Source organism: Rhipicephalus microplus, chromosome 2, assembly GCF_043290135.1.
Source record: "Rhipicephalus microplus isolate Deutch F79 chromosome 2, USDA_Rmic, whole genome shotgun sequence".
Classification (NCBI taxonomy): domain Eukaryota; kingdom Metazoa; phylum Arthropoda; class Arachnida; order Ixodida; family Ixodidae; genus Rhipicephalus; species Rhipicephalus microplus.
In genome coordinates this window covers 144,399,271-144,424,125 of record NC_134701.1, presented here as the reverse complement: position 1 = coordinate 144,424,125, position 24,855 = coordinate 144,399,271, and the positions used below count along the sequence as shown (strand labels likewise).

The window sequence follows — 24,855 nt, the reverse complement described above, 5'->3', positions numbered from 1 at the left end:
TGCTTAAAATCCGAGTGGGTGCTTTTCGCCACTGTCGTTGTCTGCATGTGTTTGCATACCCTGCATCTGCTTTTTCCGCAAGGGTGACACCCAATTTGAGATTTCACACCTATCTTTGAATTTATTAAATGATCCTTTATATTTTTCGGCCTTCTGTGTACAACACAAGGAGGAGAAGTGAAAATTTTGTATAGTCGCACGCTCTGTTCCAATATGTTAAAGTGTTTTCTTAGGACCTTGTTTATGTTAGGTGGGTTGCTCGTGAAAGTTAATAGCAAGTTTTTGTTGCGGTGTTGGTCGGCGTTTCTCTGGTGGTTGAGAAGAATCTGGCGGTCCAGATTTTCAGCTTTTTTGATGGCTTTTTCGCTCCTCCCGATGCCACCAGCATGCACTTAAAGCGCTTAAGCCCTCCCCATTAACTTCCCATTAACTTGTCATACACTTCAAAGAGGAACGAGCCGCCAGCGGTTTACACGGAAAGGTGAAATACAAAAACGGCGGCTCCCTGCCCACTTGGGGAAGTGTGGGTGCGGGGGAGGTATTGTTGACAATGATGACATTCCTCATCTACCTCTGCCCTACTCTGTTGAAATGCTGCCCCTTTCTAATTACGCCGTGTCGGTCTTGCTTCTTTTCCTAGATTTTCTATATTTTATTTAATGTTTGTCCTCCCGTTTCGCTGTTTCTTCTTTTTTTTCTATCTCTCTCTCAATTGACCCCTCCCCTCCTGTCTCGACAGGATATAAAAAAGGCACGGAACATGTGTAAATAGTATTATGCCTTGAAAAAGACAGGGTTCCTGTCGAAACGTCGGCACAATAAACAGTTGTTATGTGAAAGCGCATCTACTTTCATATATATATATATATATAAATATATATATATATATATATATATATATATATATATATATATATATATATATATATATAAAGACAATAATGCCAAAGAAGGTATAGGGGAAGTTATTGGGCCTAATAACTTCCCCCATACCTTCTTTGGCATTATTGTTCGTCAGATCTCATTAATAGTGTGTAAAAACACGAAAAACGAGCCCTTGAGTATACACTTGTTACCCTTAAATATATATATATATATATACATACATATAAATATATACATATATATATATATATATATATATATATATATATAATATTGAGATCTAACAGACAATACTGCCAAGGAAGGTATCGGGGAAGGTATCTCGGAAGGTATCTCGTACTGGCAGACTTGGTGTCATTAGGTTGTATACGAGAGACTATTAATAAGCGGCCCGCTCATAATAAGTTCACGTGCTACGTGACGCCAAACATGCACATAAAAGAGTGTTTTCGCACTCGTCGCTTGGCTTATAGATGACGCTGACTGTCAGTCCTACTTCTAAATTCACATATAAACCCACAAAAGTGGATGGAGGGAAGGCCGCTGTGGTAGCTCAGTGGTTAGAGCATCAAACGCGTTATTCGAAGGTCGTAGGTTTGATTCATGCTCACGGCTGGTTATTTTTTCATCCACTTTTCTTTCTTCTTATTTACATTCCATTGGTTCTAATAACTTTCCCTGTACATTCCTTGGCATTACTGTCTGTTAGATCTCATTATTATTGTGTTAAAACACGGAAAAACGAGCTCTAAGTATACACTTCTTCCCTTATATATATATATATATATATATATATATATATATATATATATATATATATATATATATATATTTATATATATATATATATGTGTATATATATGCTCCCATTGAAAATCCTGAGCTGGTGGATGCCAGAATCGTTGGTGGATATGGTGGAAATATTAGTGGCTATGGTGGAAACTGTAGTGGGCGTAATGGCTGATGGCGGCAAGAGTGGTAAAAATGGTGGCAGATGGTGGTTGTGGTGCTGGCGAGCCAATAGTGGTGACGGTGGAAATTGTCGGCTCATGGTGGCGAGGCAAAACGTGTTTGATGGAAGGCTTGGTGAGCTAGGTGGGTGACGGTGGCATGATGGAAGCTTGGTGGATGACGTTGGCATGATGAAAAGCACATGACAGCATGTGAAATCACTTATTTGTAGTGTTTCATTCTTGAATGCGCAGAGATATATATTCACGGTCAAAAGAAACCAACGCTGCTCATTAAGCTTTCTAGTACATTTTTTTTATTCCTGTGTTGTCAACAACGCTTCGATTTTTGTGGAGCTTAGAATATACGGCCGGGAATATGTTTATATTTCGCGCAGTACTTACATCAGTTTGACATCCGCATGGTGTTTCTTTGTTGTGATGTTTAGAAGACTAGAGTTGTCACTGGGAAAATGACAATGAATGTTTTACATCGGCGAGCAGTTGTCGACAAATAAATGTGCTCCAGTTCGCAATAGCCCTTTTGAATGTTAGAGCAGAACACAGTGGTCACTTGATGTCGCCACGCTAGAAACGCAACTCTGGTAATTCTTACACATTCTTTTGTTTGAGCCGTACCTTTATGTTAACAAAGTGTGTGCGAATATGCATAAACTTTCAGTTTTGACATGCGTCGCGGTGTGCCTCAGCGAATTCGACTTTCACCGTTCTGTTCTACCACCATGATTTCCACCAAAGGTTAGTCGTACTGACCGAGCCCGTACAAGTGTTATCGGCGCTTCTGGGTTTCAGAATACGCGATATTGACGATTAAAAATGACAATACAGCACATCTGCGTCATCATCTACTCTAAATGAAGCCTCTTTTATTGTGTAAGGTGTCCGCGCAAGAAGCGACAAACATCGATGCGACGCGCTTGCAGCACTTCTACCAAAGGTACGCCTCGCCTCACTGACAGCCGCCGGTCGCATTCCCGGCACTTCGCTGGCTCTTATGCGAGAACATAGACACGTCAATTCGTAAGCTTACTGAACCATTAGGATAGCATGATGTTTCTGGCGCACTGCATTCGTTTCGGACAAGCCGTTATGTAGCTGTTTCTAGTGACGGAGCAACAGCGGTGCGCTGGCGCGACTGCGGCGCGCGATGCGCGAAAAATATCGAAATCAATTGTGTGGGCGTATACTCTAAAAAATATCGAGTAAAAAGGGTGTCTTTTTGTCCCACAACAATAATCGTGATCAGGCTTCTGTGCGCTTCCTTTCTTGAAAACTCGGCGTTGGCCACTTTCCTATCGAGAATGCAATGTAACCCTGATAATGGGCATGTCGATAGTGACCGGAATGTACCGGGCGCTGGACGATAGCGCAAGGACGGAACGCAATATATATGACAATTATTGTGGGAAAAAAATCTCTTTTTACTCGCTTTATTTTTAGAGTGTATCTATCTAATGAGCGTAGAAGTGTCACAAAGCCTGAACAGATATCTCCCTTTGGAAGGAGAGAGAAACAGATAATAATTTTGGCAGTAACCACCGATAAACTCTACCTGCTCCTCAGTTCACTGAGTTTTTTTTTTACCTTGCGGTTGTAAGGCATAACAAAAACATAGCGCTGTTATCATTATCGCAGTGGCAATCGGTACAGGCAGCAGTTGTTCATGTTTATCAAATGTGCAAACTTTAGCAGCAGGTGCAGATCCCGTTTTCCCAAGTAAACGACAAACAGAACTTAAGTTTAACAGTGACTTTGTGAGTTGACTACTTCTTTACCACCCAGTCCGGCCACTGTCGGCATGGCATTTGATAAGGGACAGCATGCTTTTTTGTTCCAGCTCCTAAGACATCTGCAGTTGGGTGATGTACTATACAATGGTATCTCACTCTGTTATAAGAAGTGCACAACTAGGCCAATTGTAAATCGCACAATTTCCAATATAATAGAGATAAATTCATCTATAAGTCAGGGATGTCCGCTGTCACCTTTGCTTTTTGCTGTTTATCTGGAACCATTATTTTTAAGTGTGCTTCTAAAGTCTAGCATAAGAGGCTACTGATATGATGCTGAGGAAGTTTAAGTTCTAGCTTATGCAGATGACATTGCCTTCTTTTGCGCTGATAAATCCAGCGTTCACGAAGCAATCAACACTACTTTACGTTTCTGGGAAGTTGCTGGCGCCAGCATAAATTTTGATAAAAGTAGTGGATTCTGGCTAGGCATGTGCGCCCAAACTCCTTTGGTCTTCGCAAGTATTCATCGGAATGCGACTCCTATGAAATACTTTGATGTGTTTCTCGATAACTATCGTAACAGCGGCCTACACTGGACCGCTGCGATAACTACGATCCACCGGAAGGTTGGAACATGGCACGGACGGGGGCTTTCCATTTTTGCCAGAGCGAAAGCGTGCAATATATAATATATTCCTTGTCTCAAAGCTTATTCATATTCCGCAGGTGTTACATTGCTCTCAGGAACACATTCAAGCCTTTTATAAGATATTTGCCTGCTTTATTTGGAGCTCTTCCTGGTAACCCATGAGAAGAGACAATCTTTTTCTTCCACTTAAAAAGGGTGGCCTTGGCCTTGTGCATTTGTTCGTGCGATAGTCGGTGCTGCATTTTTTTTACCTCAAGGATGTGTGCCACCCATTTCTATTAGCGGTTATTCGTAACCGTCTATGTTAACACCTTCCTTTTATTTATGTCACAACAAGCGTTGCTAAGGAATTGCCGTGGCGGGGATTATTAATAAAAATCGTTGATACTGTCAGTTTTTTGAAAGTCAGGTTTACCTTAGAGTATTTGTATATCATTGACAGAACAAATTCAACCGCTGCACTCGTGAAAATCCTTTTCCCCGAACTTGTTTATCGAAAGCCATATTCGCTTCTACCTGGTCACGATGTATTATTTCGTGTACGTAGAATGTGTATATCTCCTTCAGCGAAAACAGTTTTCGTTAAACTGCACACTTCCACGCTGCCAGTAAAAACGTGGCTGAATGAAAAAATAATATATGTACCCTGGACAGTGAACTTTAGACTCTGCAACCAACCTCAGACTATACAGCATTGTTTTATTCATTGTCGTGACGCTTTTTACTTTTGTGACATTCTAAAAAGAACGTTAAGAAAAGAAGTTCCAATCAGAGCTCATGGCATTAAGTTCCTTCCGTTCAAAAAGAGTCTGACTGATGATACTCCTTACAACGTAGTTATGTTGTTGGGACTTTATTCATTATGGAAAAGTCGCATGATCGATAGACACGCCGAGCCTCCACGGTCGACGAGATCTGTCTTCCGAGAAGCAGCTGCTCAAGTGCGCAGTGTTGTCAAGACTTTTGACCCCGTTACGGAGTGGCTTCCCATTCTTGACACTTCTCTGTGTTTGCCTGACTTCTGATGAAGTATTTTCTGTGTAATTTACTGGTAATAATTTCAATAATTGAAGACAAAAAGTCGGCGTGGCGCTGTGGTTAGTGAACTTAGTTCAAGATTCGGAGGTGCCAGGTTTGATTCCACATTGGCGCACCTTTTTTTTCACGGGTGCTTGATACATTCTTTTTATACATATATTTTTATTATTTCTTTAGTGGCAGCTTGTCACGGTGGTTCTGACGCTGCTTTTCGCTTCAGCATTGCCGGCTGGAGCGTGCCATTCAGCATTCGCTCCATTATACGCCACCATACACCTTGTGCCACCATTTCCACCGCCATAATTCACCAAAATGGTGGATTGCGGCATGCACCATTTCTACGGTGGACGTTTTTTCAATAGGAATATATATATATATATATATATATATATATATATATATATATATATATCATTTTTTCTATTTTTTGCTTAGACTTACGAAGATCGCGTTGCCTTACCGCGGTGGTCTAGTGGCTAATGTACTCGGCTGCTGACCTGCAGGTTGCGGGTTCGTATTCCGGCAGCGGCGGCTGCATTTCCGATGAAGGCGGAAATGTTGTAGGCCTATGTGCTCAGATTTGGGTGCACGTTAAAGAACCCCAGGTGGTCGAAATTTCTGGAGACCTCAACTGAAGCGTCTCTCATAATCATATGGGGGGTTTTGGGACGTTAAACTACACATATTGATCAATTATGAAGATCGCAATGCTTATGACGCGCCAGGGTACAGTATGTTCAGCATCACTGTCCAAATGTTCTAAATTTTGTTGCTGCATAGAATATTCACCGATATCATTTAGAATACATTCAGTATTAAATCTCAGTTTTGGTTATGCTAGCATCACAGTTTTTTGTTACTTCAAAAAAGCTACAACGTTGCCAATCTCTCTCTTAACGCAGCTAGAAGTGCTAACCAGTGCAAAGACGCAAACATACCATGCCTTAACAAAGGCGTCTGCAAGATGTTGCAGGGAAAAAGTCTAGGGAACTGTTTTCAAGGTGTCTGCGGCAAGAAAGGTAAGTGCCTTATTAGCCTTCATTCCGAACTACCTGTGAGAAAGCACACACATTTTAACGTTGGTCTTGAGTGAAAAAATTATCTTCTCTGTGACCAAGCAATCGATAAAGATGCAAATAAAATAAATCAAAGTTTTGAGTCTGAGTGACCGTTAAACCCAGGTCGATGGCGTAGCAAGTAAGTGTTGTATCACAGAGCCACGCATCTGCTTGCAAATACCGTGAAAAAAAAGTTCTCTGCTTGGAAAAGCTGTTAAGGTAACTTGCATGCTTTACAGACGCATGCGTCCTGTATGTATGCTTCACAAGGCAGCGTAGTATTGCGGCAATAATGCGTGGTGCAAGCGCACATTGCGATCGAGCGTCATAGCATGCGAATAATATGAATTAATCAGTTACAGCAGGTTACTCCCTAGAAAAACGCCAGGGCTGCGCGATAGGCGAAGGACAGTCACAGGGAAAACTAGAAAAGCGGCTTTTCGGAGCTTTTCTTGCTTGCTTGATCCTTTCTTTTGTGGCTCTCACTCACTAAGGGAGATTGGCCAAGAAGCTGGTGGTTAATGCAAGTCAACACCTTTAGGTTTTCTAAACTAGGGGAATAGGATTACTTTGTTTTGACTGTGAAATTAGTTCAGCACAATGTAAAATTTCTGAACACTCATTGGATGACTTCTGCAAGCACACCCTTGATGCCCACTATGGCAATAATAATAAAAATTTTAGTGTAGCAGGCCAGCAGTCGCTATGCTATTTTTGTCGTTCTTCCGAGAAGCGCGTTATCCGCCCTGCTGTTCCGAGAAATTTTGTGCCAATTGTTCAAGCAGTGGCTGATGATGATGAGAAATCGTGCCTGATGTGGGAATGTGCCCTGTTTTTAGGTGATCAAAAACAAGTTTTTGTAAGTGGTTAGAGCATTGGACGAACCACTCATCAGGCTATTCGCAAAGTGTGACGACTAGTTGTTCTTTCGCTGTTCTAAATGGCTTGATTACTCATAATAACGCGATTCCTTTCCCGACAACAAGCCTGCCTAAGGCAAGTTTGCGAGCAAGACCCATGCGGCGGCATGGCTCAGTGTTAGAATACTGGGCTGACACGCAGCGGACCCAAGTTCGAGCCTAACTGTGTAATTGGTACTAGGCATTGATGCTAGGCATCATTCGTAGAATTATACGCTGGTTTCCATAACGGGATCTCGCACGATGTGGTTATGGACACCAGCGACGGCAGCGGCGGTGGCGGACAACTATGGCGCTGTGCAAGAACCCAGTTGTCATCTGATAAAAGCTTTTTCTGTAAAAGGCAAACACGCTAGTGTGGCTTTTCCTTCAAGGCCGTAGTCCGTAAACAGAAACTTCGAAAAGATTTGACGTGAACAATCGCCCGTGGTTTTAACTAAACTACTCATTACACAGAAAGCAGTCTGATGCTGATGCTGATGACCTCAGATGGATGGTGCTCACCCACATAGGGGGATGGGCCAAGAACCGGGCGGCTGGATACCTAAATGAAACTAAAATGAAGTAAAGCCAATCTAAAAAATTTCTTTAGATATAATACTAACAATAAAAGAAATTTTTGATGAGCAAGCGGTCAAACCATCTCTTGTTTTTGAGACATAGCTACGAATTATAAACTAAAGATCTGAAAAAGTTAGGGCTCACTAGCACGCTAATATTTTAGTTGCATTGGTGTAGTCAAACACATAGAAACATATATCCCTGTGGGTAGTAACCAAATGAAGTGCCGCTAAGTGATAAAAGTACTGGTGCATTTACTTGTATTCGTAACTTCTTCAATGAAGCTCCTAAAAATCTTTTTCTATTATAACAGTAAAGACAACAGAATAAAAAAATGTACAGTTGTTTCGATTTCGTTGCAAAAAATGAAAAGCGGTGACGCCTTGAGTGGAGCTTTGTTAAGGTAAAAATTTAGTTGTGGAACTGTACAGCGCAATGTGGTATAAATGACCTCTAGCTGGCGAGATACACACCACTGTTTATTCCAGCAATACCTTAAATGCTCGCCCCGCCGCGGTGGTCTAGTGGGTAAGGTACTCGGCTGCTGACCCGCAGATCGCAGGTTCAAATCCCGGCTGCGGCTGCTGCATTTCCGATGGAGGCGGAATTGTTGTAGGCCCATGTGCTCAGATTTGGGTGCACGTTAAAAAACCCCAGGTGGTCAAAATTTCCGGAGCCCTCCACTACGGCGTCTCTCATAATCATATGGTGGTTTTGGGACGTTAAACCTCACATATCAATCAATGCCTTAAATGCTCGAAATATTTAAGTTTATTCAAACGACCTATTCCCTATCGCAGGCAAGCTTTTTGGAATCTTGCCGCTGTCACGTAGGCCGTATTTGGCAAAACTGGGATGGTGGGCCCGCTCAGGAATACTGCTGCTGAAGAGTCCGCCATTTCATTCAAATGTAATTCGCAGTGGCCTGGTACCCATACCAAATGCTGTTTTTTTAAAGTTTTTTGGTATTAAAGGCCGAAACGTATTCATCAACTCTGCATTTGCTGCCGCAGAAAGTGAAATACATACTGATAACGAATCTGTTGTGATAACTGCTGATGATTCGCTTTAGGGCAATTTGCGCATGGCAAGAACGATAGCCGATGATTCTGCAATGAATACAGAGGAATAATCTGGGAGTATAATCGAAAAGTACCGGTCAAAAAAGGAGAGAAGATGCCAACCCCAGCCTTTTCTTTTGACACAGATGCATCAGTCGCAATAATATTGCTTATTTTTAGGTGAGCTAGATAATCTGCGTATGTGGTCTCATGCGAATGCTTCATTGACACAAGTAATTTGGAACTCAGTGTATATGCACTAGGGGCAGGATCTCGCTGTCGCACTCAAGCCGTAAAAGCTTCATTGAGACAAGCCATTTGGAACTCAGTGTTTACGCACTAGGGGCAGGATCTCGCTCTCGCACTCAACTCGTAAAAGCTTCATTGGGACAAGTCATTTAGAACTCAGTGTTTACGCACTAGGGGCAGAATCTTGCTATCGCGCTCAACCCGTAAGATCTTCATTGGGACAAACCATTTGGAACTCAGTGTTCACGAACTAGGGGCAGAATCTCGCTATCGCGTTCAACCCATAAGATCTTCATTGGGACAAGCCATTTAGAACTCAGTGTTTACGCACTAGGGGCAGGATCTCACTATCGCGCTCAATTCGTAAAAGCTTCATTGGGACAAGTCATATAGAACTCAGTGTTTACGCAATAGGGGCAGGATCTCGCTATCGCGCTCAACCCGTAAGATCTTCATTGGGACAAGCCATTTGGAACTCAGTGTTCACGCACTTGGGGCAGAATCTCGCTATCGCGTTCAACCCATAAGTTCTTCATTGGGTCAAGCCATTTGGAACTCAGTGTTTACGCACTAGGGGACGGATCTCACTATCGTGCTCAACTCGCAAAAGCTTCATTGGGACAAGTCATTTAGAACTCAGTGTTTACGCACTAGGGGCAGGATCTCGCTATCGTGCTCAACCCGTAAAATCTTCATTGGGACAAGCCATTTGGAACTCAGTGTTTACGCACTAGGGGCAGGATCTCGCTTTGACGCTCAACTCGTAAAAGCTTCATTGGGAAAAGCCATTTGGAACTCAGTGTTTACGCACTAGGGGCAGGATCTCGCTATCGCGCTGAACCCGTAAAAGCTTCATTGGGACAAGCCATTTCGAACTCAGTGTTTACGCACTAGGGGCAGGATCTCGCTATCGTGCTCAACTAGTAAAATCTTCATTGGGACAAGCCATTTGGAACTCAGTGTTTACGCACTAGGGGCAGGATCTCACTATAGCGCTCAACTCGTAAAAGCTTCATTGGGACAAGCCATTTGGAACTTAGTGTTTACGCACTAGGGGCAGGATCTCGCTCTCGCACTCAACTCGTAAAAGCTTCATTGGGACAAGTCATTTAGAACTCAGTGTTTACGCACTAGGGGCAGGATCTCGCTCTCGCACTCAACTCGTAAAAGCTTCATTGGGACAAGTCATTTAGAACTCAGTGTTTACGCACTAGAGGCAGGATCTCACTATCGCGCTCAACTCGTAAAAGCTTCATTGGGACAAGCCATTTGGAACTCAGTGTTTACGCACTAGGGGCAGGATCTCGCTATCGTGCTCAACCCGTAAAATCTTCATTGGGACAAGCCATTTGGAACTCAGTGTTTACGCACTAAGGGCAGGATCTCACTATCGCGCTCAACTCGTAAAAGCTTCATTGGGACAAGCCATTTGGAACTCAGTGTTTACGCACTAGGGGCAGGATCTCGCTCTCGCACTCAACTCGTAAAAGCTTCATTGGGACAAGTCATTTAGAACTCAGTGTTTACGCACTAGGGGCAGGATCTCGCTATCCTGCTCAATCCGTAAAATCTTCATTGGGACAAGCCATTTGGAACTCTGTGTTTACGCACTAGGGGCAGGATCTTACTATCGCGCTCAACTCGTAAAAGCTTCATTGGGACAAGCCATTTGGAACTCAGTGTTCACGCACTAGGGGCAGAATCTCGCTATCGCGTTCAACCCATAAGATCTTCATTGGGACAAGTCATTAAGAACTCAGTGTTTACGCACTAGGGGCAGGATCTCGCTCTCGCACTCAACTCGTAAAAGCTTCATTGGGACAAGTCATTTAGAACTCAGTGTTTACGCACTAGGGGCAGGATCTCGCTCTCGCACTCAACTCGTAAAAGCTTCATTGGGACAAGTCATTTAGAACTCAGTGTTTACGCACTACGGGCAGGATCTCGCTATCGCGCTCAACCCATAAGATCTTCATTGGGACAAGCCATTTGGAACTCAGTGTTTACGCACTAGGGGCAGGATCTCACTATCGCACTCAACTCGTAAAAGCTTCATTGGGACAAGCCATTTGGAACTCAGTGTTTACGCACTAGGGACAGGATCTCGCTATCGTGCTCAACCCATAAGATCTTCATTGGGACAAGTCATTTGGAACTCAGTGTTTACGCACTAGGGGCAGGATCTCACTATCGCACTCAACTCGTAAAAGCTTCATTGGGACAAGCCATTTGGAACTCAGTGTTTACGCACTAGGGGCAGGATCTTACTATCGCGCTCAACTCGTAAAAGCTTCATTGGGACAAGTCATTTAGAACTCAGTGTTTACGCACTAGGGGCAGGATCTCACTATCGCGCTCAACTCGCAAAAGCTTCATTGGGACAGGTCATTTAGAACTCAGTGTTTACGCACTAGGGGCAGGATCTCGCTATCGCGCTCAACCCGTAAGATCTTCATTGGGACAAGCCATTTGGAACTCAGTGTTTACGCACTAGGGGCAGGATCTCACTATCGCACTCAACTCGTAAAAGCTTCATTGGGACAAGCCATTTGGAACTCAGTGTTTACGCACTAGGGACAGGATCTCGCTATCGTGCTCAACCCGTAAAATCTTCTTCGGGACAAGCCATTTGGAACTCAGTGTTTACGCACTAGGGGCAGGATCTCGCTTTGACGCTCAACTCGTAAAAGCTTCATTGGGAAAAGCCATTTGGAACTCAGTGTTTACGCACTAGGGGCAGGATCTCGCTATCGCGCTGAACCCGTAAAAGCAAACTTTGAGAGTTCGCCAGCTTTCTTCTTTTTTTTTACAGCGAAAGCTGTTATGCGATTACAACACGGGTCACGCGTGGCGCCGTAGTAGTCCGCTACCAACGCCGGTGTCCGTAAGCACTATCGAAAGAAATATGAAAATAAAAATAGTGAATAAGAACTTGAAAAACACAGTGTGAGTCAGAACGGGGTTCCCTCAGTGCTAGGGCCAGTATTTTATCACTGAGCCACTCTGTTGCTCTTTTTTTAGTGCATTAAAATATTGCCATCGACTGATCATTGCTGGGGAATCCCTTGGAAACTAGCTTAAGGCAGGCTTTATGCCGGGAAAGGAATCATGTTGATATGATTAATAAAGCGTTTCAGAAAACAAACAGTGAGGGGTCAAACAATGCGAATTTCGGATTGAGTAGGATGTCGCATGTTCCAACTTCTTACAAAAGTTTGATTTTGTTCACTTAATAACTGTGGCGTATACCCACAGGGGAGCAGGGGCGTTGTTCGTTTGTTTGTTTTCCTTCAATATATAGCACGTACCATCTTGACGTTGAGATTTCTAAATGTTTTTTTCCGTGTATTATATGTGAATAAATAGGGAAGAAACAGGCTGGAGACCAGGCAGTAAGAGATTACGGCATCGGTACTAGAAATTCTAGAGGGGAGCTACTTGTAGAATTCGCAAAACTCAATAACTTACGAATTCGGAATACCTTCCACCGAAAGTGAGGAAACCGTAGGTGGACATGGAGAAGCCCTAATTGCGAAAATAAGAACGAAATAGTCTCTATACTTAGTGCAAACCCAGGCATTGTGCAGGATGTGGAAGTGCTTGGCGAAATACGATGCAGTGACTATCAAATGGTACGGTCCCGAATTCACCTAGACTTGAAAAAGCAACGACAGAAACTGATACGCAACAAGCCAGTCAATGAGCTAGCACTGAGAGGGAAAGTACTGGAATTCAGAGTCTCGCTTTAGAACAGGCACTCGGCTGTTATCGAGGAAAACAGCCGTAGCGTTGACGCAATGAGTGATAATCAGACGAGTATCATTTCGGAGTGTGCAGTGGAAGTTTGAGGTAGAGTAGTTAGACAGGACAATAAAAAGCTATCCCAGGAAACGAAGAATCTCACTAACTAGCGTCAAAGCAAGAAATCCTCAAGTACAACAGACAAAATAGGGATGGTGGAGCTTTCAAAGTTGATCAATAAGCGTAAGGTATCTTATGTATAAAGGTATAACAAGAGGAGAATTGAACAAGCTGTGAAAAACGAAGGGAGCGTGAAAGCAGTGAAGAAAAAAACATGAGATAGGCAAACACCAGATGTATGCAGTAAGGGACAAGCAAGGCAAAGTTACTACCAATATGAATAGGATTAGCGGAGGAGTTTTACAGAGGTCTGTACAGTAGCCAGCACAACCACAACCTTAATATTAGAACTAGCAGTAACTCAGATGACACCCCACCAGTAATGATAGCCGAAGTAGGAAAAGTCTTGGAGAGCTTGCAAAAAGGCAAAGCTGCTGGTGAGAATCAGGTACCATGAGAACTCATGAAAGACGGAGGACAAATTGTGCTAGAAAAAATAGCGACCCTGTTTACGAGGTGTCTCCTGACGGAAAAAGTACCACAATCTTAGAAGAATGCTAACGTCATCCTATTACATAAGAAAAGAGATGACAAGAACTTCAAGAACTACAGGGCGATCAGCTTGCTATCCATAGTATACAAGCTATTTACAAAGGTAATTGCTGACAGAACTAAGACAACATCAGAATTCAATCAACTAAAGGAGCAGGCAGGATTTCGAACACGTTACTCAACAATCTACGACATTATTACTATCAATCAGGTAGTAGAGAAAGGCTCAGAAGATAACCAACCACTACACATTGCTTAATAGATTACGAGAAGGCATTTGATTCAGTGAAAATATCTGCAGTCATGCAGACACTGCGGAATCAGGGCGTCGATGAAGCATATATAAACATCCTGGAAGAAATCTACAGAGTATTGACTGCTACCATAGTGCTTCATAAAGAAACCAACAGAATAGCAATCAGAAACGGTAAAGGAAGGGGAAACAATCTTCCCAATGATATTTATTGCGTGCTCACAGGTGGTTTCAGAGCCATAGAATGGGAACAATTAGGCATAAGAGTTAAAGGAGAGTACCTTAGTAATCTGCGCTTCAACGATGACATTGCATTGCCGAGTAACTCAGGGGACGGATGTCTACACATGATTGTGGAGTTCGACAAGTAGAGCAGAAAGGTGGGTCTTAAAATTAATCCGCAGAAAACTAAAGTAATATGGAACAACTTCGAAACAGAACAGCGCTTTCAGATTGGTAATAGTGCACTTAAATTTGTGAAAGACTATGTCAGTTTAGTACAAGTAATAACCGCGGAGCCGAACCACGGCACTGAAGTCACTGAAAAAATAAGAATGGCGTGGAGCACATTTGGCTAGCACTCCCAATTCATGACAGGTAGATTGTCACTATTCCTCACGAGGAAGGCATATAACAGCTGCATCTTGCCGGTACTTAGCTATGGAGCAGAAACCTGGAGAACTTCAAAGAGGGTTCAGCTTTTATTGAGGACGACGCAGTGAGCAATGGAAAGAAAATGGTAGGTGTAACCTTAAAAGACAAGAAGGGAGCAGAGTAGATTAGGGAATAAACCGGGGTTAAGGATATCAATGTTGAAATCAAGAAGAGTAAATAGACATGGGCCGCGCATGCAGCACGTAGAGAGGATAACTGCTTTACTAGGGGCAACTATCTTGATTCCTAGAGAAAGCAAGCGGGTTAGGGGAACACAGAAGGTTAGGTTGGCAGATGAGATTAAGAAGTTTGCTGGTATAAATTGGCAGCAGTGTGCACAGGACCGAGTTGACTGGTGGAATATGGGAGTGGCCTTTGTTTTGCAGTTGACGTAGGCTGATTATGTTGATGATGATGATTATGATAGGCGAATAAAAATAAAAAAATGAAATGGTAACCGTACCAAATATATATATATATATATATATATATATATATATATATATATATACAATAAATTCAAGCTACATGTATTATGCTTTTGAGCTTGTAATTCATACAGACTGCCTCATTACATTTCACGACCAATTTTGAAAGTTTAGTCAAGTTTGACCTTGTTGGAATAACAAAAAAATAAATACCACGTTAAAATGGGTACTTAAGGGGACAACAGAAACTTGTGGTAGTTTTTCATCGTCTTCAGCCACAACACCAAAACACTGCACAATTTTGTTTTTGGGAGTGTGCAGCGGGTACCTCGCTCCTCCTAAGAAGGACAAAGAATGAAATAGTGAATGTCTGCCTGCTACAGAATGCTTCAAGGTGTAGTGGGTACACTGCAAGTGTGCTTTCAGTAGCTACTCGAATAGTTCTAAATAGGCTCTGCAAAGCCACCTTCGAGCTTTATATGTGACAGTTCTGCGCGTTCCGCACATGCCTGGAAGTTTTTTCCCGCTAAGTTGTCCTTCTATGAACTTCCCAGAAACAATTCACTGCTGATAGTCCAAAAAAAGTAGAAAGAAAATGCATATTATTAACGTTTAGGGGCGGTGTGGAGCGCAAGTCAAAATGAGGGAAAGGACAAACAGTTAGCATCGCAGGCAGCGTTGCCACGCGGCCACGTTGCGCAGACACACCCCTTATATTCACAAGCCACCCGAAACGTTGACACGAATTCCAACTGACATTTCATGAGCTATAAAAGCACATGTACTCATGTATTCGTCCCCTCCATATTTGTCACCACTGTCATCAGTTTCTTCAAGTGATGAACAAAAAGTTGATGAATCGGAATTGCTGGTATTCGATGCTGCGAAACATATTCGTTTCGATTCTTTCTAACGTATCGATTCTTAAATAAACATTGGTGTGATAAATGACGAGAAGGCACCAGGAAAAGACCGTTTAGGCCGTAGAGGCTGGTAAGAAGACAGGACTGGATTTCACGTTACTTAAGGACCGGACGGTGGCGCTTATCCTGTCCACGAATGTAAGCAGTCCAGTGACTCAGACTTTCTAACGATTTCATTTGTTCCAAATCAAAACCATTTTGAAGGTAAATTATGTTTCGTTACGTTGAATTCCCCCGTTTTTACTGTATTTTATCCATTCTCCCTTCGCACACACACACACGCTCTATGTCGACGCTACGGAAGCTTATGCTGCCACGTATCAGCTATATGGCTGTTAAAATACAAGGAACAGCGTATGCAGTCTGCGTCTTTGTTGGAGGCTACGCATTTTATGTCAATGCTTGTCCATCTGTATCCTTGCCTGTCATGGAGAGTTGCATGAATGTAAGACAAAGAAGAACTCTAACAATAAACTATTATCAATTTAAATAGCAAAATTTAAAACACCTGGAAGCACTTGAAATGGAGATATAGGAAAGACAAGAAGGTTAGCCGGAGAATACTCTAGTTTGGTACCCTGTGCTTAAAAAAACAGAGTTCAGAATAATGAAAGAAAAGAAGAAGAGCTGGTGAGAGCAGGAAAAAAAAAGCTATGATGGGAGCACTATCGGAGCATCAAGGCAGAAAAGTTCTATCTTTTTACGGTGCATCTTTATTTACTCAGCATTAATAATATTAGTTAGCAAGGTTTTCAAGTTTTGCTCAAGTCGCTCAACTGTAAGAATAATTTTGCAAGCCCTCCAAAGTGGCGCCACAATAAATTTTGTGCTAAAGTCTGTCAGCTTGTTTTGTTGCAAGGAATAACGAAGTGGAGAAGTACAAGCATAAATTGAAAAGACACATGCTCACTCGTCTCTAAACAAGCGTTTCCAGGCATCTTTGTTTGATACAATGCGTTCCATTGTTATCGTGTTCTACAGGACTTGTAAATCGATTATGAACATGTCAGCAGTGTTTTTGGTGGGGGTTCATCAAATAGCATATGGCTCTGTGCTGTGAACGAAATCATTCTTGTATCAATCGATGACAGCTTCGAATTGCATGAGTAGGAGTGTGCGAGCACGCGTCGATATAATATTTGGCGAGTTTCGTGCGCTTCGTTTTAGGTCAGAAAAGCAAGAGGTTGACTTCATTACAACATAATTCTCTACTTGGGTTTCACAGGAGTTGGCCGGCAACTGAACGTGTCTATTTTACATATATAGCAAAAAAATGCATAACTCCTCCCACTATTCAGGTTTCGTAAGATAAAATCGGCTGAGACTGCATGAAGCTGTGTAAGGCCCAAGACAACGAAAACGGACGATTCTGAATATTATTTGGTTTATTTTTGGTTGTTTCTATCCTTGACTAGCTGAAGCAGGTTGTTTATATGTGAGTATAGAACTTAGGTATGTTTCGGTAGGTTATAATAGGTTACTTCTACGTTCATTCCCAGCGCAGACGTTTGAGTTAAACAACTGTGCGACAAACACGACAGGTGTGTTTAAACTGCTGAGACAAAATAATCGCCTAGAAACCATGTGTCCGCGCTCTCATAGATCTACGGGCACATCATCATTGGCACACGTTTTCTCTCTCTCTCTTCGCAGTTTCTTCTCAGTTAACATCACATTTCCCGTTCACTAAGGTTCTCTATATGTCTTCGGCTCACCGCCAGACATCGCTTTCCAGGTGTAGGTTGCGCAAACTGTTGCTTTTTTTCATTTTTGGCGGATCAGTAGTAAGTGGTGAGGTTTGCCCGATTTCTTCGGCAGATACCCTGATTATAAGGACTATTTTCTGATAAGCAACATACGCTCTGTACGGCTGGGTAAAGCAGATTTGCTGCTGAAAAATTACAAATTTTATGTACACATAGCTGCTGCAAATATGTAGAACGCAGATGTGTCCTCATGCACACGATTTTCTTCTAATTTTGTTTCAAGTTTACTGGGACAGCTGGTATTCAGAATAACTATTTATTCGGTGTGATGCAGGTGGTCACGAATCAAAGCAGTGTAAAATAACAGGCACATTGTGTTTGGCAAAACGTGATTGCAAAAATTTGAAGGGGAAAGTGGCTGGAAAGTGTTTCAAAGGAGTTTGCTGCAAAACAGGTGAGTGTCAGCTTATGCTTGCATGCGAAGGCTACGAAATGTATACTACCGTAAGTAATCATTACAGCTCAAATATGTGATACATCCGTGCAACCACGTGAAAATCAATTTTGTTTAAGCTTTTATGGGTACGCAGGTGTCTAGTCAACACCGTTTCAACTAGCCGGAACTGTAAACACTGCCATGCAAGCGCCGTTAGGTTATGGTTGAAGAGACCTTTCCAGGAGTCAAGCGATAATTTTGAAATAGGAGTTTTAAGATAGCCGTTTTGTTTAAAAAACTCACCTTTACGTATCGCGTTAACAAAACAATGCATGGGACTTAAATCAGATTAATCTGTTATGAAAGCATTGATGTCATTTTGGGCAGCAGCCTGAGACCTGCGCAAACGGACGCTAATTTACCTGACTAGTTTGTAAACATTTCGTGCATCTATGGTATGACTCTGAATTAGACTACTCCATCAAAAGCATGAAGTTTGTTAGTGCCTTTAGTTTATTTCCTTGAAGGGTCCTGCGGCACGTATTCCTTTGAGGGGAAGATTTGTGGCCGCAAGCTACCTTTTTTAGTATCTTGTCTATGCTTTGAGATGACCTAGTAGACATGGCCTTAATGCACCAGTGTGTTTTAGCACAAGGTAGTCACTACATACCAACTTTTTCATATATGGCTTTGTGTGCTTACTGTATTCTGAAATGGTGTCTAGTGGCTTAAAAATAGCTCTATTCATTATGTCCACTCGGGTACTTAAATGCCTACCTACGTGCTACTTATTAAACTATTGGTGGATAGACGACTGTCTCGCCAAAAGAGTTGTGGCTTGGGCGAGTTGGCTATCCATGAACGTAACTTTTGTTACCATGGCACATTTTGAAATTAAAAGAAAAGGACAACACAGACGTCTAGAAAAGTAGGCGCTAACTTTTCTAGGCGTCTTCGTCATCTTTCCCTTTTCATTTCCATATGTGTCGCGCTAACAAGAGCCAAGTTCATGTCTCGGGAACTGTTTTATTTTATATCTAAGAGTGGTCCGTGGGCCGTCATTCTTGCAACGCAAACAGCTCCTACCAGCCTAGTTAAATTGTAGATACAAGAATTTACTGAAAAAAACAACAAATTGTCATCTAGAACGAAATAGGCCAGATTCCACGCATATTGGGTATCGTCTTTAGGTGAAGCAGTGTGCGAGTAGCAGTGAATGCGACATTGTTTGCTTTGAGACAAAGGTAAATAAAAGAATCAACATCGATTGTTTTTCGAACTGGGGTATTTGGGTTCAAACCGTCTACTTGCAAGACACATGGAATAAACCAGCGTTTCTTGCGTTAGCCATAGTCTGCCGTAATGTGAGAACTCATGTTGGAGCTCGGATGTCCGTTTTATATCAACGAAATGCATGCTATGACACGATGACGAAAACACTGTCTCTATTATTCATTAGAAACAAAGAAACATGACAATGATTATTTTGCCACTTCGAAAATAGAAGCGAAAAGGGGGAGGAATCATTTGAACCACAACGATGGCAACGCGACGTAACTCCTGCATTAAATATTAAGAATAACAAATGTTTTTGTTTTTTAACGAAATTGTAGGGAGTCCTTCGAGCTAACAGCTGCACCGTACAGCTTGAATGTGCCTGAAGGCCTTCACATAACAGCAGTCAATCTAAAAGCAGTGTACATACGCATCATCAGCATATATTCTTCTATTAGCATAATTTCAATAAAGCTGGAAATGCTTAACATTTTGAATAACACTTACAAATTATTGCCATTAGTAGTATATATAAATCTTATACAATTAGTCAGAGAAAATCTCAAGAAAAATTGTTATGTATAAACAAAACTTTGCAGTTACAACAGTAAGAACAACACTATATTCATGGTTGTGAAGAAAGATGGTACGATTAGAGGCCGGATTTTTAGGCACTAAAATAATCTTTCCAGTACCAAAAACAGTTAAGAAAAACACAGTTTTAGGTCCCAAAATAGTAAATATTGGCTCTGAAGTTTTTGCATAAATATTTTATATTTTTCAACAAACTGTCTGCGACAGAAAAATTGTTTTAGTTTATCATTTCAGAAAGGTGCCAGCAATTTATTCGCCTGCAACTGTATTTTTCCAGCAATGTTTGCAGAACACGATATCTCCTTTCATTTTTCAGCCTAGTACGTTAAGTTTCCGCCGTTGAATAAACACGTTCTTGGCTCTCTTTGTTTTAGGCATGGCTGAAAACAGCAGCAAATAAGCAAGTAGGCAGATTAATAAAGGCCAGAAGGACCTTCTGGCCTAGAATTAACTGAGTTCAACCAGGCAAAGTCAATTTCCTTTGTTTGTCAGCACCTTAAAGAGCCCCTCACCTGGTTTCATCGCTTCGAACTGACAAGTGCAATGCGTGCAGTGCGCTGATGATCCCGTGTGTCTACAGTTGCCACACTATGTGTCCCGAAAAGAGGTGAAAGGTAGCGGTACGCATGGCGTTGACCTGCCTGAAACGGACGCCGACGGTAGAAGAATGACTCGAAGCGAATCTTGGTGTAGAGTTTACTCTAGAGAACAATTGTTTCAAAGGCAAAAATACCAGAGGGGGGTTGAGTTTCGGGTAAGTTTCATCGCAGATAAACGAGCCAAAAGAGTGTTTTTGCAACGCGTGGTTGAGTGTTGCGGGTGGTGGATAGGGTGAAGCAAGATATAAGTGTGTTCCAAGCGGGCAGGGGAGCCGGCAGCTGCGGGTTAGGGAGCGAGGGACGTCATCGCGCATCTGCGAGGAAAGCGTGCAAGGGAGGCGTGACGTCAACGCACAGCAACGGCGTGACGTACATGGCACGGCTCCAACACCTGTGTTGAGGAGAACGCGTTGCGGCGTGTTCGTTCGGACGCCCGTATTGATGGCGTTTCACGTATGAGTCAAAAAGCTGCTTGGCACCTAAAAATATAAGCCGATGGGGCATTCACCTTGCACGTGCGCTTCTTTACGTTACCTCGCTACCGCACACCGCAACAAGTCTGAGCATGTGCTGACTTTGCAGAACGTTGCATTGTATGTAACGTAGCTACTCACCAGCTAGGCTTTACGTTTATGACCTAACTCGCAAATCCATCAATCCTATATCCACGCGCAATATAAGCTTGTGGATACTCCAGTCACCGAGTTGAAATGAGTTAAGGTGAGAGCACGAATTGTGATCACCTTGTATGAGCCGGCTTGCCGAAGTTAGAGTGACCTTGAATACTGAAGCCACAAACGTGAGAGGGCCAAAGACCCTGACAGCCTGGCTAGGTAGGTGATGCCGTGTAGCGGGGACTACATGAACTAGGTAAGCAGGAGATAACACAAAAGCTACTATCAGATCACAAGGGTTGCGTGCGCCGTATAGTTGTCCGCCTTCACCGCATAAAGCATGCGAAAACTTCATAAATAAGAAACAACCAAGGCACAGTGAGCTTCGATCCTTGGCACCCTAAGTGCCAGCTCAGTATTCTACCACTGAGCTTATGCGCTTTTTGGAGCATATTGCAAACTGAGCCTAGACAGGCTTCATCTCAGGAATGGAATTGCATAAATGTGTAATAAGGTGCTTTAGAACATCAAAGAAACAGGCAGGCGTCACAATATGCGAATCACGTAAAGAGTAGGTGGTCACAGGGTAGAACCCCATTAGAACACTGCTAGGCACAATTCTTTGAAGTCATCAGCCACGGCATCAAAATTGCACACAATATTATGCAAGTGTGTAGTGAGTACCACGCTAATCCGAAAAAAAAAGACAAATGATGGCAAAGTGAATGCGTTCCTGCTTCACAAAATTGATGATTTTTGATGTAGTGTGTACCCTGAAAGTGTGCTTCTAGCAATTACTCAAATAGTATTTGAGAAAGCCCCGGAAAGATCAATCATTCAGCTTCCGCGGTGACTGCGCTAAGGGCTCCGCGCAGGCGAGTCGGTTTTTTGTTATCGCAGAAGGTCCGTGTATTTCACTTCATCCCTTAATTCCTTGCTGCGGCACGATGAATAATGAATTGTCTTTTAAATTTTTTTGTTCGTCATAAAATCTAAGTGATCATAAACGTGCTCAGCAAGAAGTGAGAATAAAACATAAGGTGTACTTAATTTAGTGTTAATTAGAGCTGTGCACCACCGGGCCGCACCACCGCCGCCGCCCCCGAAATTTTTAGGGCGGGTACGCCGTCGCCGCGCCGCAATTCGTCGTTCTTTTTTTTTTACAATGCCGCGGCTAACGCGCTAACTTCGCGCGGTGAGTCGTACAATGCCATACAATACTGAAAGCTCTGGTCACACCGGACGTCCCCACTTTTGCCAAAACAACAAAAAGCAGCGAGTGTTTTCACAACACAGTGCCCTCGGTGATCAGCAAGCGCACTGCTGATGCCGATTGAGAAGGCCGCCGTTTCAGCGTAAAATTTTATAACACAAAACCCACAGCGGAATCTTGATCAAGTGTCTACGCGAGTAGAAGAACTTCTTGGGCTAGTTGGTAGATCATTGCAAAAAATTACAGCACATCCACGGAGTGAATGATGATGAGTGCGGCGAAGCGCCCATCAGCCCTTCCGTGCTTCTGTCCGTCTGTTTGTTCTTGCTTCCGTCCGCACGACTATATTTCTGCTTTCATTCATGCGTCCGCCCGTATGTCTTTGCATCTGTCCATGAGTCTGTCCATCCATCCCCTCGTCCGTTCGTGCGTCCATCGGTCCGTATGTTCGCGCGTCCATCCGTCCGTCCGTCCGTCTGCTAGTCCGTCTGACCCTCCGTCCATGCGTCCATCCATGCGTCCATCTAGTGAACACTCCAAGTATACCGCCATCTCCCGTCTCGCATCCCCTGTGACACATACCCGCTCTAGAGTGGGTATGTGCCACCAATGGTTACGTACTACTCCATTTATACGGAAGAGTGACAGACCCACGCCCTAAGGAGCTTCGCCACTAAAATTAATTTCAGTGCAAACACATGCCACTTTCACGCACACACACTAACACACTCACACAAACACACACACACAGCGCTGTGCGTGTTTAATGTCCGGGTGTGTGTGTGCGTGAACATGTCGTGTGTTTGTGTTCAAATTATTTTGTTGAATTGTCTACGTGGGTCACGCGAAGCAGATTGAGTGGCACTTCGGCCACGATGGCTTGGAATCGACAAACCCAGCCTCTAAAAAACACAAGACGACCACAAGCCCCAGCGTGTGTGGTTGTCTTATTTGTCTTCTGGTGTATGCGTTTTATAAATGCTGGGCTCCTAGATTCCAAGCTATGTACCAACAGGCTAGACAAAGGATTTTCCAACCACAATGGAATTAATGAAAAGTAGAAGCTTTGTGTGTGCTTCGATAGATTTTGTTCTTGGCATTCGCGGCACTCGTTGATTGAGAATAAAACAAAATGACATGAACTTATTCTCAATAAAGACTTGAATCATTCTTCCATTTAAAAAGCCCATTTCATGAACTCTGCATGACCTCAAACTGAGAACACCCGTAGGCAGTTCGCTAACTAACGCGATTTGATCCTTATTGTGCACTTCCCATCATTCCCACTATACTTCAACGACCGCGCCACCAAATTTTCTTCGTGGTTATATTACGAATCTGTAGGAGCTTCAGCGAGCGACCGTATCAGGAAAAAATCGCCACCCAAGCACTCCGCACAAATGGTCAACCAGCGAATGCTGAAACGTGTGGTCCCGGTGTTCAACACTGGGTTGAACTCAACGCTGCACTGAAGCCTTTCACAATTATTGGTTACATGTTCGTGCTCCTAAATGAGGTTAGACACACATTTCGCTTGGTCCACTACTGTGTATCATTCACATGATTCATATTTTGCCTCACATAATCACGGTAACGAAACAGCGTAATTAGCGGTTAAATGCTTTGCAATTGCGTAAATCACATTGGTTGTTTTTGAACCACAGGCGGTGTGGAGGTGTTGAGATTTTTATATTCATTTATTAAAGTAAGCGCTATCTTTCACATATCTTGGTATCCTTTTAACGACATTGTTTTCTCTACTGCTTCTATATGACTCTTTAGTCACTTTCTTAGACACATAAATATATCTGTGGGTTTTTATGCTTTATTTCTTCGGTATTCACTCATGCAAATAAATGAGTACGTAACTAAAGAAAACGAAGAAAGTGTCACCGTGCCTGCTTCTTTGAGTAAACGAAATCGTCTTATAGGTGTTGCCATACAGCTATCTGCCACCGCCACTTCCCTCCCCCTCATTCAGAAAAAAAAACTGATGCATTCCGCAAGGTAATTGAGCAATGTATGCAGATTATGCATTACACCTTGATATTGTAATATAATGAACATGTAATATTATTGCGTAAAGACTCTTTAAAATAAATTTTTCCTTCATAACGTGTTTTGTTCGCATTGCCATCACAGTAGCTATTGCTTTGGTGTCACTGTGGAGTGAAGCAAGGTGAAGTGCTTGATTGATTTGATTGATTGATATGTGGGGTTTAACGTCCCAAAACCACTATATGATTATGAGAGACGCCGTAGTGGAGGGCTCCGGAAATTTAGACCACCTGGGGTTCTTTAACGTGCACCCAAATCTGAGCATACGGGCCTACAACATTTCCGCTTCCATCGGAAATGCAGCCGCCGCAGCCGGGATGCGAACCCGCACCCTGCGGGTCAGCAGCCGAGTACCTTAGCCACTAGACCACCACGGCGGGGCAAGGTGAAGTGCTTGGACGTGAGCCACGTTTTGGCTGAAGTCAGATTAATACATCAAAGGGTACGTGTGAATGTCACATCTATTTAAGTGCAGCACTTCGCAAGAAATCTCGCGCGATAATTGATCCGTCACCGGGCAGGTATATCCGATGTTACTGGTCCTCCAGACAAATTCGTTAATAG

At 42.9% G+C, this 24,855-nt stretch overlaps 1 protein-coding gene across 2 annotated transcripts in view; it reads left to right on the top strand.

Annotated features, from left to right (window-relative positions):
- Positions 1-24,855, top strand: part of LOC119169399 (uncharacterized) — a 245,478-nt gene that overhangs the window by 35,421 nt on the left and 185,202 nt on the right. For both annotated transcript variants that reach the window (XM_075884077.1, XM_075884081.1), the window contains exons 2-3: positions 6,179-6,295; positions 17,837-17,956. In XM_075884077.1, coding sequence (XP_075740192.1) covers positions 6,179-6,295; positions 17,837-17,956 — 237 coding nt within the window. The remainder of the gene's footprint in view (positions 1-6,178; positions 6,296-17,836; positions 17,957-24,855) is intronic.